Source organism: Heloderma suspectum, chromosome 15 (assembly GCF_057233095.1).
Source record: "Heloderma suspectum isolate Gila_16-S chromosome 15, 16-S_ref, whole genome shotgun sequence".
In the NCBI taxonomy this organism is placed as follows: Eukaryota; Metazoa; Chordata; class Lepidosauria; order Squamata; family Helodermatidae; genus Heloderma; species Heloderma suspectum.
This window is the reverse complement of record NC_139472.1, coordinates 10,887,617-10,902,502: the sequence shown is the minus strand read 5'-3', so window position 1 is coordinate 10,902,502 and position 14,886 is coordinate 10,887,617. Positions and strand designations below refer to the sequence as shown.

General features: G+C 45.3%; 1 protein-coding gene across 1 annotated transcript in view; it reads left to right on the top strand.

The window, feature by feature from the left end:
• Positions 1–14,886, top strand: part of CFAP74 (cilia and flagella associated protein 74) — a 111,060-nt gene that overhangs the window by 57,856 nt on the left and 38,318 nt on the right. Inside the window, exons 19-22 of the mRNA XM_084822065.1 lie at positions 357–469; positions 3,814–3,936; positions 5,096–5,217; positions 10,245–10,373. Of these exons, the coding sequence (XP_084678191.1) occupies positions 357–469; positions 3,814–3,936; positions 5,096–5,217; positions 10,245–10,373 (487 nt within the window). The remainder of the gene's footprint in view (positions 1–356; positions 470–3,813; positions 3,937–5,095; positions 5,218–10,244; positions 10,374–14,886) is intronic.

The window sequence follows — 14,886 nt, the reverse complement described above, 5'->3', positions numbered from 1 at the left end:
TGACATGTTGAGAGGTTACATTCCCATTGGCATCCAGGCACAGGCAAATGCTCACGGGAGCAATTGTTTGACTAGAAAATGTGGAGAGAAAGCTTGTTTCTGGAAGTCGGAAATGAACAGCAGGAGTGCTCCTTTATTACCAAGAGAACTTGTTCCTACTCATCAGGTTTCTCTGCAAAACACCAGCAAGAAGCAAATGTGCTTCAGATAATTTTGCAGAGCTCATCAGGCTGTTGGTTCTGATATTTTTATCTAAGAGTCATGTTTTGCTCTATAGAGATGTGTGAAAAGAATTGCGAAGCCCTTGGTGAAAAATGGTTAATAGTGTCACAGATTCTCATTTGTCTGTTTTCCAGAGCAATTCCATCATGTGGCTTCCACGATGGATGCAATTGGAAGAAGCCCCCTAAGCTCTCTGGAAATATGCTCTCTGGAACACCAGTGTAAGGAAGAAATTACTTTGGGCAAGGTAACTAATTGATGAAGAAACAGTAGGAGCATGCCAGTGCATGACATGGGTAGGCATCACTCTTGTGTGTGCATGCATGCAAGCACACACATACCACAAAATCCCTGCCATGTCTTAGGTGTGATATCTGCACGTACGTAGGGCAGGGGTGGGGAACCTTTTTTCCATCAAGAGCTGCATCCCCTTGGGGTAATGTGTCAGGGTTTGTGTTACATTCTGGTGGTAGACTGGGCTTTTCTCTCTGTCACCCCCCCTTTCTGCCACCCCCTTTCTCTCTCTCCTTTCTGCCACTCCCCTTTCTCTCTCTCTCTCTCTCTCTCTGCTACCCCTTTTCTCTCTCTCTTTCTGCCCCCCTTTCTCTCATTCTGCCACCCCCTTTTCTTTCTCTCCCTATTCTTCCCTGGCCAGTGGCCTGCTAGGGAAAGAACAGATCATTCTTGCCAGAGATGTGAAATGATTGCTTGCAGAGAGCTTTTGAAATTAGGCCTAGAGCCACAGATTTCCCATCCCTGATATAGTGGGTACATGAAAGTGGAACCCTCTTACCATGAATGTCTCACTTACTCTTAGGGCTGATTCACAGTATTGATGTGGGGTGTACTGATACTCCGTTTTGTCTAGGTTCTGTGTGAGCCCTCTAGTTTCTTGTTTCCCTCCAGGTAGTGATGTCAAAAATGAAACATGGACTCTGAGGTTTTCCAAGGTTTACTTAACAACTAAGAAAAACAATAAATAGTCCAATATAAATCAAAGCCACACAAAGTAATAAGTAGATGGTAAATTGATTTAAATGACACAACAGAGTTTTAAGTGACTTAGAGAGTAACCCTATGGGGGAGCATCCCAGGGACTGTGGGATGCCTTGGAAAACCCCTTCTGAGGTCAGAGACAGTGGGGAGTTGGAGATCCAACCCCCAACCCTTTGCAGCTGGCATGGAGAGAATCATGCCAGCTGCCTCTCTGAGGTCAGAAAATCGACCTCTGAGAGGGGGAAAAGGGGACATTCCAGTAGGTGGGGAGGAGACAGGAGAGACCAGGATATGATTTATCCTGAGGCTACTCCATCCTCCTTCCCAAGAGCCCTTGCTAGACAAGCTCAAAAGTCTGTCTAGTGAAAATAAAGTTGCTAGGAGGACTGGGAGGCAAAGATCACCTCCATTGTTCCTCCCACCCTGCTGGCTTCAGCCTGGCAGGGCATGAGAATCTTGAGCTTGGAATCACATTCGGGGGCCTCTGAGCAGTGATAGCACAGTCCATAGGATTGTGCCCTTAGCTAAACAAATAAATGAGTCAGATAGTTACTAACAAGTACATAGAAGGTATCCTTAAGAAACCAGCAAAGAAGATTTACAGCATAATCCTGTACGTGTCTACCCAGATGTAAGTTTCATTGTATTAAGTGGGGTTTACTCCAGGTATGTGGACATAGGACTACAGCCTGAAAGTTTAGAAACATCAGAATCTGTGGTGAGCAAATTTGGTAGCCATCTTTTACCTAGATGTTGGAAAAGCTTGAGAAGAGTGGGCCACAAGGAAGACATCCTCAAGAGTGGCTGCCTCACAGTATTTTGAATGCTGGTTTTATTGGCCCAAATACTTGGTTGGTAACTCTATAGTACTGAGAGTTCTATTTATTGTCCATTTTTGACTCTTTGGCCTAGTTCAGACATATTGCTCAACCATGTTTTGTCATTATAGTAATGAGCCTTCATGAGCCTTTGGCTCAGACACTTCCCCTCCACTCTTTTCCTCTTTTGTGTGCATGAGGAGATTGAAAGCTTATGCATCTGCTTTAGAACTAATCACAGTTTCCTATGACATTTGAACTTGGGGAACTGTGGTTTGTTCTAACTATTGCTGATTAAAGCAAAGTATACTTTGATATCCTAGTTTGTCAACCATGGTTTAGTGTTCCATCTGCACCAGCCCTGTGTATGGTATCACGAATAATATGATAAACCCCAAATATCAGAGTTTATTAACTGACCTTCTGAAGCCCCTTTGCTTGGGCTTTATTATGTCACTGAGAACTGATGGGAACAAATTTCTGTATGGGCAAAATTTTGACTCAGTTGGAGGAGACATTTGTAGTTCTAAAAAGGAGCTGTCCTTGGTATAACAAATCAGCAAGGCTTAATCGTGATCTCCTTGCCACAGCAAGACAAGCTTTTGCTAAGAATCCTCCCAAAATGTTCTAGGTATTCCCCAACAATGCATGTTTGTGTCACTTGCTGTCTCCTCAGATGGTTACTCAACAGTTAATGAGCTACACATTAATTTATCACCAGCCTCTGTTGAAAAATACAGCTGAATGAATCGCCTCTAAGGAAAGTTAACAGTTTGCCTTGAATGACAACTCCTCCACTGTAGGAGATTTGTTTTCAATTATGGTACTCTTGCATGGGGCTCCCAGGTTTCTGATCAGGTCTGCCCTGCTTACCTTCAGCAATACTCTGGTGCCTGTGCCCCTGGAATATTCAGCGACAGCTAGTGTTCAAAATCTTGATTCTCCAAACCCTTTTATAAGCCTGACCCCAGATCCAGGGTAGGTTCCCTGGTCCTGATCCTGTATGCAAACCCTTAGGCCTAATCCTGTGTATGCACCCCACTCCTGGAATGACTGACCGACTGAAGGAATGGAATGGACTTACCTAGCTGGATAGCTGTACTTTTGTATGTTCTCTTCTTTAGAAGCAAGGGATTTCTACCTCCCTTGCACTCAACTTAAATGACATATGAAACTTTTTCATTGAAGTGCATTGAAGAAGTGCATGAAGTGCATTTCATTGAAGAGATCTGCTAATATTCCCAGTATTGTAGGATTCATAGCTTTCTGTCATTTTTCAGGAGTCCAGGAAAAATTCATTTTATGTTTCATTCTAAGGTTTCACTGGTATGTGCACTTAGAAACATAGGAAACTGCCTACTACCAAGTCAGGTCACTGCTCTTTCTGGCCCTGTACTTTGACTAGCAGTGGTTCTCCAGGGTCTCAGGCAGAGAGAAGGCTTTCCATCACTTGGTACCTGACCCTGTTAACCCGAGATGCCAGGGGCTGAAACTGAGAGCATCTACATGCAAAGTGTGCACTCTGGCCATTAAGTTGTAGTCCTTTACCTGGCTGTGAGACCCATTAAGCAGGATCCATTGGCTTGGATTGCATAAAGTATGCACCTGCCTAAATATTGTCTTCATAAAGTTCTTTCATTCTGGAGGGAAGAAATACTCTAAAAATGTGGTCAGAAAGGATACAGAATCAAAACAAAGACACTGAAGGGAAGCAGTAATTGTGAACCCCCTTTAGAACGTTGAGCTTTTATCACTTTTCCTTTTGCTTATCATTCAGATTACAGAAGGTGATATTGGACCCTTCAGCTCCATCAAACTTCAGATTATTTTCACCCCAGCAATTCCTGGGGATGTACAGGCTGATTTCGAGATCACCTTTGACAACCCAGACTGCAAACCAGTGAGTGGCTGTTGGGTTTTTGTTGTTGTTGTTTTGCTGATTCTAGGAAATGCTCTGGAAAAAATATGGTCAAGAAAAAATGGGTTTGAAACCCTCTTCTCAAAGGTTGGAAGTGCACATTTGGCAGAAACGCATATCCTGCCCAAGTCTGGGAACCTCGGTCTCTGCCAAACAGCTGTAAAGCAGCAAGGGAAGACATGCTTTGAAAGGGAGAAGTGGCAGCTGGAAGAAGCAGGCTTAATGGGTTTCCTGCCTACCTCTTTCCCCTGCATCTCCTTCTTCTAATCCGTGCCACTCCCAAGCCATTTTTTCTCCTGGTGTAGCAAACACACATCCATAAACCTGGCTGGGGGAAATCAGTGGGCAAAGAAATCATTAAGCACCTACTCACTTCTTCTCCAGTGTAAATCATGCTCTTCCTTTGGTCCCCTGGCTTGCCTCCAGATGTGTATTTTCACCCTAAGATCTGCAGGTGTTATTGACCCAGAAAATTCAAAGGAATTCAGGGTGAGAACATCTTTATTTTCTTATTATATATTTATCCTGCTTTCCAGACAAATATTGTCTCCCAAAACTGTTCACATCAGTTAAAAAGAGAGCGAGAGAAGTCCTGTCCTCAGTCGTACAAACCGTACAGTCATGACACACAAAGGAAGGGGAGTGGAGGGAAAAGGCAGAGGAGGGAGATTGGTTTGATAATGTCAGAACCAAGGGGTGAGTTGTAAACAAGCACTTATATCCCGTTGGGACTAGCCTGATCCCCCTTTGCTGGTGGTCCGGCTTGGACAGAGGTGCTGCAGCTGATTCTTCAGCCCTTGTGCTTCTCATCAGTGGTAATGGCCAAAGGGCCCCTCCATCCACTTCTTCAGCCCTGGGGCAACTGGCCCTTGGAGCCAAGTGGTCTTTCGGTTGGGGATGTGGGAAGGACGTTCCCTCCTGCTCTTTCCCTGGCCAGCAGATGGGGCTGATCTGGTCTTCCCCTTGCTGCAAGGCAGGAGCTGCAGCTTCCCAGTGTTCTTGGCCAGCATCCTTCTGCTCTGCAGTCCCAGGGCAGCCCTCACTAGCTACAGTATGAACCCAAATGCTTGGAATGGCAATTTTTAAGTTACCAAGACTGACCGGCACCTCCTAATTTTAGTTTGTATTTATTCATATTTAGTTACATTTCAATGTCATTGCTGTTTCTGTGGCCGTGCCGGTGTGGGTGCCCAATCCAGACGTTGACCTCAAAATCTGCATGTATGACAGGCTTTATCAGGACTGCATTGTTGTTCAAAGCAGGTGAGCAACCTGGAAACGTAGCTGATTCCCCAGTTTATTCGCATTGACTTGTTTTATTACAACTTAGATAATTTCAAAATCATAACACAGAGCTGATGTAGTGTAGTGGCTAAAATTATTATTATTATTATTATTATTATTATTATTATTATTATTATTAACATTTCTATACCACCCAGTGGCCAAAGCTCTCTGGGCAGTTTACAGAGGTTTAAAACCTTTAAAAACAAAATATAAAATATAATATAAAAACCATTTACTTACAAACACTTTAAAATGCTCAACAATAAATATCCCAGGACCAGTGAAAAATCTTATCATATGCAATCAAATGCTTAAGAGTAGAGGAAAGTCTTAACCTGGTACTGAAAGGTTGACAATGTTGGTGCCAAGTGGACCTCTGTGGGGAGGGCGTTCCACAATTGTGGGGGGTTGCCATCAAGAACTCCTTCATGGATCACTGCCTTGTTGTGGCAAAGGGGCTTGCGTAACTCAGTGAAGCCATAAGCTATGCTGTGCAGGGCCACCCAAGATGGACAGGTCATGGAGGAGAGTTCTGACAAAATGTAGTCCACTGGAGAAGGAAATGGCAACCCACTCCAGTATTCTTGCCAAGAAAACCCCATGGAAAATTTTGGCCACCTAATGCGAAGAGAAAACTCACTGGAAAAGACCCTGATGCTGGGAAAGATTGAAGGCAAAAGGAGAAGGGGACGGCAGAGGATGAGATGGCTAGATAGCATCACCAATGCAATGAATATGAACTTGAGCACACTCCGGGAGAGAGCGGAGGACAGGAAGGCCTGGCGTGCTATGGTCCATGGGGTCATGAAGAGTCGGACACGACTTAATGACTGAACAACAACAACCAGCAAGAAGGCCCTCTCCTGTGTTGCCATCCTCCAAACCTCCCTTGGAGGAGGGCCTGAGATGACAATAGTAGTGTGTGGGTAGGCCCATGTTGGGAGAGGTGCTTTGTCAGGTTTTGCGGTCTTGAGCTGTGTAAGGCTTTATAGGGCAAAAGCAGCACCTTGAATTGTGCTTAGAAACATACAAACAGCCAGTGCAAGTGGGCAAAAATTGATATTATATGCTCAGACTTTCTAGTCCCTGTAGTCAATCTGGCTGATGCATGTTGCATAAGCTGCAGCTTCTGAATCGTCTTCAGGGCCAGCCCCTTGTAAAGTGCATTGCAGTAATCTAACTTGGAGGTTACCAGAACTTAGACTACTGAGGCCAGGTTATCCCTATCCAGATAGGCGTGTAGCTGGGCCACCAGCCAAAGTTGATAGAAGGCATTCTGTGCCACTGAGGCCACCTGAGCCTCAAGCGACAAAGATGACCGCAAGCTACAAACCTGCTCCTTCAGGGAGAGTGCAACCACATCCAGAACAGGTGGAACACCCTCCATCCAGTCAGAAGAACCATCCATTAACAGCATCTCAGTTTTGTCTGGATTGAGCTTCAGTTTATTAACCTTCATCCAGTCCAGTTCTCAATTGTTTCTTTTCTGCTCGATTACTTTACTTATTCAACTTGGGTTTTATGCTGTTTTTCACTGATTTTTTAAAATATTTTATTGTGTTTTTTGTTGTTAAGCTGCCTTGAAGATTCTCTGAGTGAGAAAGAGGGGTATAAACTATCTTACTAAATAAATGAATACATGTAAATGCTGGGTGTTATTACTCAGAGTTAACATACCAGAACCAAAAAATAAACTAGCCTCAAATGTAAACTAGTGTGTCCTTAACTAGCAGTCTCACCAATTCTAAAATTTGCCTTCATTTGTTAATATTAAAGGCTTAGTTGATTGATCTACCTTTAAAAAGAAGCTTGGAGCACTACTGATTTTTTTTTTTTTTTACCAAGAACACATTCAACCTTTTTCAGTAAACAAAACTACTCTATGGATGTAGGGCTTCCCAATCCCACAGCATCCCCCACTTATTAGGATCCTTATCATAATTTGCTTTCTCCAGAAATATAGGCAAAGGCCTGTTTAACCCTCTTCTCCCCAATGTAAATAGCAATAGAGGTTTTGGCAAGCAGTCTGTTGGAGACCTTTGGAGCTGCTTACTCCTTGGGCATCTCTACATGAGGCTTTTATCATGTGCTCATGATTGGTCACTCACGGAAGTTTGCGGGTCCTATATACGACAGCATCAACCTCCAGGGCTTCTCCCATGCTTTATGACCTATGTCCCGTTTTTTTTAAGATCGGGGCAAGTCCAGCATTTTTTCTAGAAGTGCAATGTAGCGCTACAATGGCTGCATGTACTTCCACAATTCTGCTATACCCCAGCACCATCTAGTGGCAGTATAATGAAACATAGAACTTGCAGAGAAAGGAGATCTCCGAAAAAAGCACGTGTAAGCATATGTAAAGGAGCCGATTTTAATCCCACAAAGACTCCGGAGGCAGAAGCTCCAGTAAAGGGGCAGGATAAAATCCTGGTGTAGGGAAGCCCTTTGATCACTCATGTAGGGGTGTCAGCAGAAGCAGCTGAAGTCCATAGGAAGGGAGGAGAGCTCTGTTAAACCCTCTGCTGCTCTGACTAGGGGTGAAATAGCCCTTTGCCTGTATCTCAGCCTCATGCAGGAGTGTGCGTCAGTTGGTCCTACAGCCTTTTTTAAGTTCAAAATATGGCTGCAGATGTAAAGTACTTGCCAACCAATGCGCACACACACTAACAAAGCAGATCTAACTGTGACTTCTTACAAGCACACAGAGACAACAATTCTCAGACATATGTTGCTATATAACCCTCAACAAGTTTGGGCATTATTTTTATGTAAAAGGGGTGTCTCTTTGTAAGTTAGCATCCCCCCTGCCCCCCCCCCCCGGCAAGGCCTGTGTGCAAAATTTTAGCTTTTTAGAAAGATTGATGTCATCTCCTCTGACTAGCAGTTGCTGACTCTCACCTTTCTCTCAGTCCATGGATTCTGCTAGCTAGATGTTGAGTCTTGCTATTTTTAACTTCCCTTTTCTCCCCACTGCTTTACATTCTATTTAAATGCAAGTAAATAGGATTGATTTTATTTGTTTCTTTTCTTTCTTCCTTTTTTACTATTTCTGTTGGAAGGCATACATTCTAAACTGCTTACTAGAATTAGACACCACTGAGATTCTTCACAGTTGGAAGGAAATGAATAAAACTGTTATCTCAGAAATTCAGCTCACAAATGTGACAAGTGTCGAGTTATGTAAGAGATTTTTCCTGGGTCTCGATAACCCCCACTACCAAAAATGGGATTATAAATACAGAGGCAGAATAACTTTTCTATGAGATCAATTTGATTCATCCTTCCAGTGCAAATCCCAGGTTTTGAGGGGTTCCTGTTTGATAGCTGGCAAGTTGCTTAGTCTAATACCTGATATGCACCACTCAATTTTCACTTTTTTAATATGCCACTGACTGCACTAAGCAAAGCATCCTGGACGGGATGAAACCTCTCCTGCCAACTTCCAAGTAGCTCTTTCGATGGGATGCTTTTGTTGTCATAAGCATTGACTTTGTAATTTCTGGAACCATACTCTTCAGTACAGCAACTGTGTTGACTTAGCCTTTGGGGAAGTGGCCATAACTGAGTGCTGGGGGACATACTTTGCATGCAGATGGTCTCATGTCCAAACCCCAAGCAAACTGTCTGAAACCCTGGAGAGCCACTAACAGAGTAGATAATACTGACCTAGATGGATCAATGATCTGAGCCGGTATAAGGTAGCATCCTATATAATTCTGTCAAAATACATGCATTCAGCCCATGGTTTGCCAAAGCTGAAACTTGTGAGATAAGAGTGATGAAGGAGATATGATAGTGTTACAGATGCTGGTCAAGTGCTCCTTTGTTAGGCAGACGGTTATTAGTTCAAGGTAGTCAGTTGATATTTAGGGCTTCTCCACATGGGGGTTATACCGTGCGATCAAGATTGGTTACTCATGGAAGTTTGTGGGTCCTTGACACGAGTCGTCAACCTTCAGGGCCCCTCCCATGGTTTATTATCTTTATCTCACCTTTGTAAAGCACAGGGGAATTCCTATTTTTCTCTAGGAAGCACTATGAAGCACTTTACTTGCTAGGTGTACTTCCATAATGGTGCTATAACAGCAGTGCCACCTAGTGGCTGTAAAATGAAATGTATAGAACTTGCTGAGAAATAAAAACAGCATATGTCAACCTGCGTAAAGGAGCTGAGCTTAATCCCGCAAAGAATCCGGAGGCAGAAGCCCCAGTAAGGATGCGGGATTTTACCCTCGTGTGGTGAGGCCCTTAATCAATGGGCGAAGAAGGAGTTTGGAGAAGGTGACACCACTCCAGCTGAGGCGGGGTGGGCAGGAGTATGAGTGTGTGTGCGTGTGTGTTTAAGAAGGAGAGACAGCTGGGGGCAGAAAAAAAGAGCTGAGCGTGTCTTGGAGGGATCAAGAACTGCAGGTGCAGTTTTGGAAGCTGCCCTTTGCTCTTCTGGTATCTGCCGGATAGGAGTGCCTGTTTTCCTCACTTACACTCTGTAACCAAAGCAGATATTACATGGGGTGATCTACCTCCTTGTCCTACCAGGGCTCCAGTTCTGTGCCCTTGAAAGGTGCATGACGGACAGCAGAGTAGCAGGCGTTGTGTTCCCCATTTCTCCATTCCCATGCTGGGCATAGCTTCACTGGTACAAAACCGTGACCACTGAAATAATGCCTTCTACTACTCTTTGTAGGAAATTCCATTGGAGCTCTTGCCTGCATTTTGCTTGTTTCTGCCCTATGCGTTCAAGCTGTGTTCCTCCAAGGAAAAGGAACTATGAGTGTTTGGGCAGCTGTGGCAATGATTGGGGTGCAGTGCCTGGTGCTAGCCAACTCAGCACTCACCAGCCTGTGGGGTTTCATGGTCCCTGGCTTTCTCTTCTCTCTCTCTTTATCTCTGTTTATGCAATAGGAGGAGAAAAAGTCGCTGAGGTCCCAGCTTGAATCTGTCAGCAGAGCTGGCGAGGGCACACTGGGTCAAGCCTTCTCAGATTGTCTTCTTTCTCTTTGCAGAGCGACAAGTGCCCTGCGCTTGAAATTTGATGTTTGCAAAGAACTGGCCAACCACATGGAGCTGCTTCCAAAGACGGGCTACATCCAAGCCCAGTCATCCTTCAGCGTGCAGCTGAAGTTCCTGCCGAGGTAGGCTTCAGCCGTCACTCCGTTTCTTATAACCCACTGTTCTACTTCAGTAGAGCCCCCAAAGAGGCTTACAAAAGTTTTAAAACAATCAACGAAATACTTCAAAATAAAAATGAATTAAAAGTAGAATTCAGCCAGTGTAATGGCTCACCAAAGGTTCAAGAGAATACAACCATTTTGAGATACCACTGAAAGGCCAAACAGATATCTCTGGGGAGGGTGAACCCTAGGCAGGGTACCACTACAGAAAAGGCCCTGTTTCTGGTCACTGGTGCATTCAGGGCCAGACTTTGGGGCAGATGTCCAGGGCCTCATTCGGCACAATGAGCAGCAGGGCTGTCTGACTGCAGTTTGAAGTAAATGAAGTAGTATACATTACCATCTAAAGAGCCCCCCCTCCCCTGCCGTCCATAAGTCCAGATTCTAGATTACCCAACTGCACCTGGTTGCCATCCAGCTTGCCTCCGAAGTGTGGGGAGGAGGCATCCAGAAAAGAACTTTCTACCAAGGTGTCTGCATGCATGCAGGTTTATATGGAGAAGGTGATCCTTCAGCTATCCTGGCCCCAGACCATTAAGCTAAATAGGACAAAACCAGCAATAATACAGTAGTAATGATGATTCAAAAATAAATAGAATTATGCTGTTGGTCTATAACTGCATGACTTTGGCTAAGAGTTTGCAGGGGGGCCATGTGCTACCTTTCCTGTGTTCAGGTTAATTAGAAGGAAAGAGTAATTCATTCATTAGAAGGAAAGATTAATTCATTTACTATAGTATGTAATTATAGCATGTAAACAACACAGATATGAACTATGTTGTTTGTAGTTTAGATAGCAGTTGTTTCCCCTGTGTTCATAAGAGTACTCCTCTGATTACTGTGCAGCTTAAAAGGTGTATGGCTCTTTCCCCTCATGAGTCTCTTCCTTTTGTAACATAATTATGAGTTACCAGGTGCCCAGGAAGGAAATTGACTTGAATTACTTTCCTGTGCAGTGATGCTTTGCCTGTGATGCCGTTCGTAGCATGAAAACTCTTTCTGCAACCAATCTAATGCGCACATGAGAGAACTGCTTTCTCAAATGTTATGGAATGACATGCCGCCTCCTAAACATGTTAGATATTTATGCCCTAGTCAGGGGCTGATGGTCTGGAGGCACAGCCATAGGGCCAACGTGGGCAGAGAGCCAATCTGCAGACTGGGGGGAGGAAGCTGGGACAGTGATAAACAGATGGTATGATAGCAATGGGGTCTTCGTTCTGAAGATAAATGGCACAGATTGAGGAGGCAGTTTGGAGTCTCAGGCCTGATGGGGCCAGGTGAAATCCCATTGGCCTTTTGTGTCACCTGACAACTGCTGGGGGCCAAACTAAGGACAGATAAAATGAAGTACTTCTTCACATGGAGCATAGTTAAACTATGGAATTCGCTACCATAGGAAGTAGTGATGGCCACCAGTTTGGATGGCTTTAAAAGGGGGCTGGACAGATTCCTGGAGGAAAAGGCTACTAGTCCTGATGGGTATGTGCTACCTCCAGGACCAGAGGCAGTGAGCCTATCTACACCAGTTGATGGGGAACATGGGCGGGAGGGTGCTGTTGCACTCATGTCCTCCTTGTGGGCTTCCTGTGGGCAGCTGGTTGGCCACTGTGTGAACAGAATGCTGGACTAGATGGTCTGATCCAGCAGGGCTCTTCTTATGTTCTTATGTTCTTAAATGTGATGTTAATCAAATGAGTAGCCCTTTCACACTTGTTTGTTCTTCTCTTTACTAAATAGCCATAGGACAGGAGTGTGTGATTCAGATCAGGACCATAGTAGAGGGGGGTGTTAACCCTTTGCCTGCTGTGGTCCCAATCTGGGTTGGGGCCTCCCTTCAGCTGTTTTGTGCATTGGGAGGGAGCTCGCATTTGGTGCTAACAGCAGCTTTCCTTCTAGGGCAAATGGCAGCTGTGCGGGGCAGGTGGGGAATCCAGATAGGCATTGTGGCAGTGGCAAAGGATTAAAGCCCCCCCCCCATCGCGGTCCCAGTCTGGATCGCCCCCACAAACAGAGCTGCTCTCTGGTAAAGAAAAAAAACAAGGCAAGGACCAGACGTGTGACTACCTCATGTTTAGTTCGGCCCCGATTCGGTATGCAGCACTGCATCCTTTTGGCCAGTGGCATTAGCACAACGGATAGCAGACTGGCGGCAACCTCTTCTGGCAAGCTGACACGATAGCGCAGAGAGCAAGGCTCTTGCCAAATGCCCTCAGTTTGGCGGGGGGGGGGGATCACTTTTTGAGAACCACAGGTGCAACACCCTCCCCTCTCCCAGACATACAGAACTAGTTGTGCAGAAAAAGACCTATGCCTCACTGGCAGAGCACAAGCATTGCGCACAAAAGCTCCAGCAAACTCCAGTCCCAACCTCTGGTTAAAAACCCTCAGGTCATGGGGGGCTTCTTGACACGAGGCTTTTCTCTCGCGATTTACCACTCCTTCTTCTGGATTCTTTGCGGGATTTTAAATTGGCTCTTTACACACCTGGTTTTTCTTTATTTCATAAGGCTACCTGCCATTTACACTGGTAGGTGGAGTCTGGTGGGAAGTGTTCGGATGTCAGCAGCACGGTACGCCCCGCTGTCCTCTCCCTCTGGGGTATCCCCTTCCCCCTCTCGACACAAACTTTTTCATTTCAACTTCCTTGCTTCCCCTTTTCACTTCTGCTGCCTCCGATCCCTACCTTGGCCACTGTATTCCACAGTACTTTCGCAGCACTGGAAGTCCGCTCCCCCGCCCCTCAAAAAGCAAGCAGTTGCATTTCTCTCGTTTGTGTGTACGTGTGGATTGAATAGAAAGAGTTTTCCAGGCAGCACTTGCAGAGCAAAGCAATCCCCCGATCCCATTGTGAAGCACCGAAATTTCTCAGCTTTGGAGAGGGGATTGAATGGAAAGAGGTTACACTTCTCTCGTTTGTGTGTACATGGGGATTGAATAAAAAGAGTTAAAAGCTTTCTGTGCAGCACTTGCAGAGCAAAACAATCCTCCGATCCCATTGTGAAGCACCAAAATTTCGCAACTTTGGAAGTCTGCCCCCCCCCCCTGCCACACACACTCACACATGCACAAGTCAGTATTGTCCTTGTAAAAGCACACAGTAACATTTTTCTCTTTTGTGTATACGCTGGGAGAGGGGATTGAATGGAAAGAGGTTACACTTCTCTCGTTCGTGTGTACATGGGGATTTAATAGAAAGGGTTAAAAGCTTTCCCAGCAGCACTTGCAGAGCAAAGCAATCCCCCAACCCCGTTGTAAAGCATTGCAGGGGTGGCGGTGAGAGCAGGCAAGAAGGAAAAATGGAGGAGAGGCAGCAAAGCCGCTCTGCCAGGGTTACAGACTCCTGCCACGTTGCGCTCCGCAGGCAACAAATAGTGGAATGGCAAAGAGGCAAAAGGGCACAGGCGCGGCGGGGTGACACTCCCACCCCATCGTTGTCACAGGTGTCATCATGAGACCCACACCCCCAACAACCGCCCACACAAAAGTGGCTCATTGCGCCATGGCAGAAGTACATGGGAGGTGGCGGTTTGATGGCACTACCTGAGAAAATACAGTTTTTTCCCCCATTAAGAAATAACATGGGGAAACAGGGGAAGAGGCAGGACAACAGCCTGCAGGGCTACGACGTTGTGTAAAGCGCGCAGGAAAAACCATGACTGAAGAATGACAATCACAGTTAAGAAAACAACACCCTCTGTGTGAAGGCGCCCGGGGCTGGGAAAGACCCTGCTTGAGAACTCAGAGAGCTGGTGCCAGTCGAAACAGGAAATCCTGGGCTACATGGATCAAGATTGAAGGCAGCTTCATCTGTTCATATCTGTCCCTTGGATCCTGACCAGAATAAATTACCCGAGCTCTTTTGCAGTATTCCTTTAGGAAATACACAAATGCTGCATGCCTCATTACACAGTAAATTCCTATCCCATTGTAGAGACAGACTTACTGTTATTATGACAGTTCCCAGTCCCTACACTTCAAGAGTTGTGAAACAGTGCTACAGTTTTGTCAAGTGGATAGAGGCACACAGCTTGGATTAAAAATGTTAATCTGCATTAAAAAAAATAAAGAAGTGGGAGAAAGCTTCAAAAGGAGATTGGATGAGATTAGGGCAGTTCAGGCTCACGAAATAAGCCCCAGACTGGTTCACGAAACAAAGATCAGCTAAAAAGGAGTGGGGCTGGAAGGCAGAGGGAAGGCTACTGAGTGGGTTTACAAAAGCTTGATGTTGAAAATGCTGAGTTTGTGCCATTTTAGTGAAAACGCTAGATTGGCTCCGATGGCAGAATGTGGCACCATTTTTAATGGCCACACTTCGGTATTTTCATAACAGTATGCTCTCTACTGTTGCCTTAGGTGAACAGTTGACCATCTTGCTTTTATATAGGTTGGTCGTATGCTTAACGGCCTTTGGCTTGTGGCTTTTAGAATGTATAGGTCACACCAACAGCAAGAGGGGGCTGAAACCAGTGTT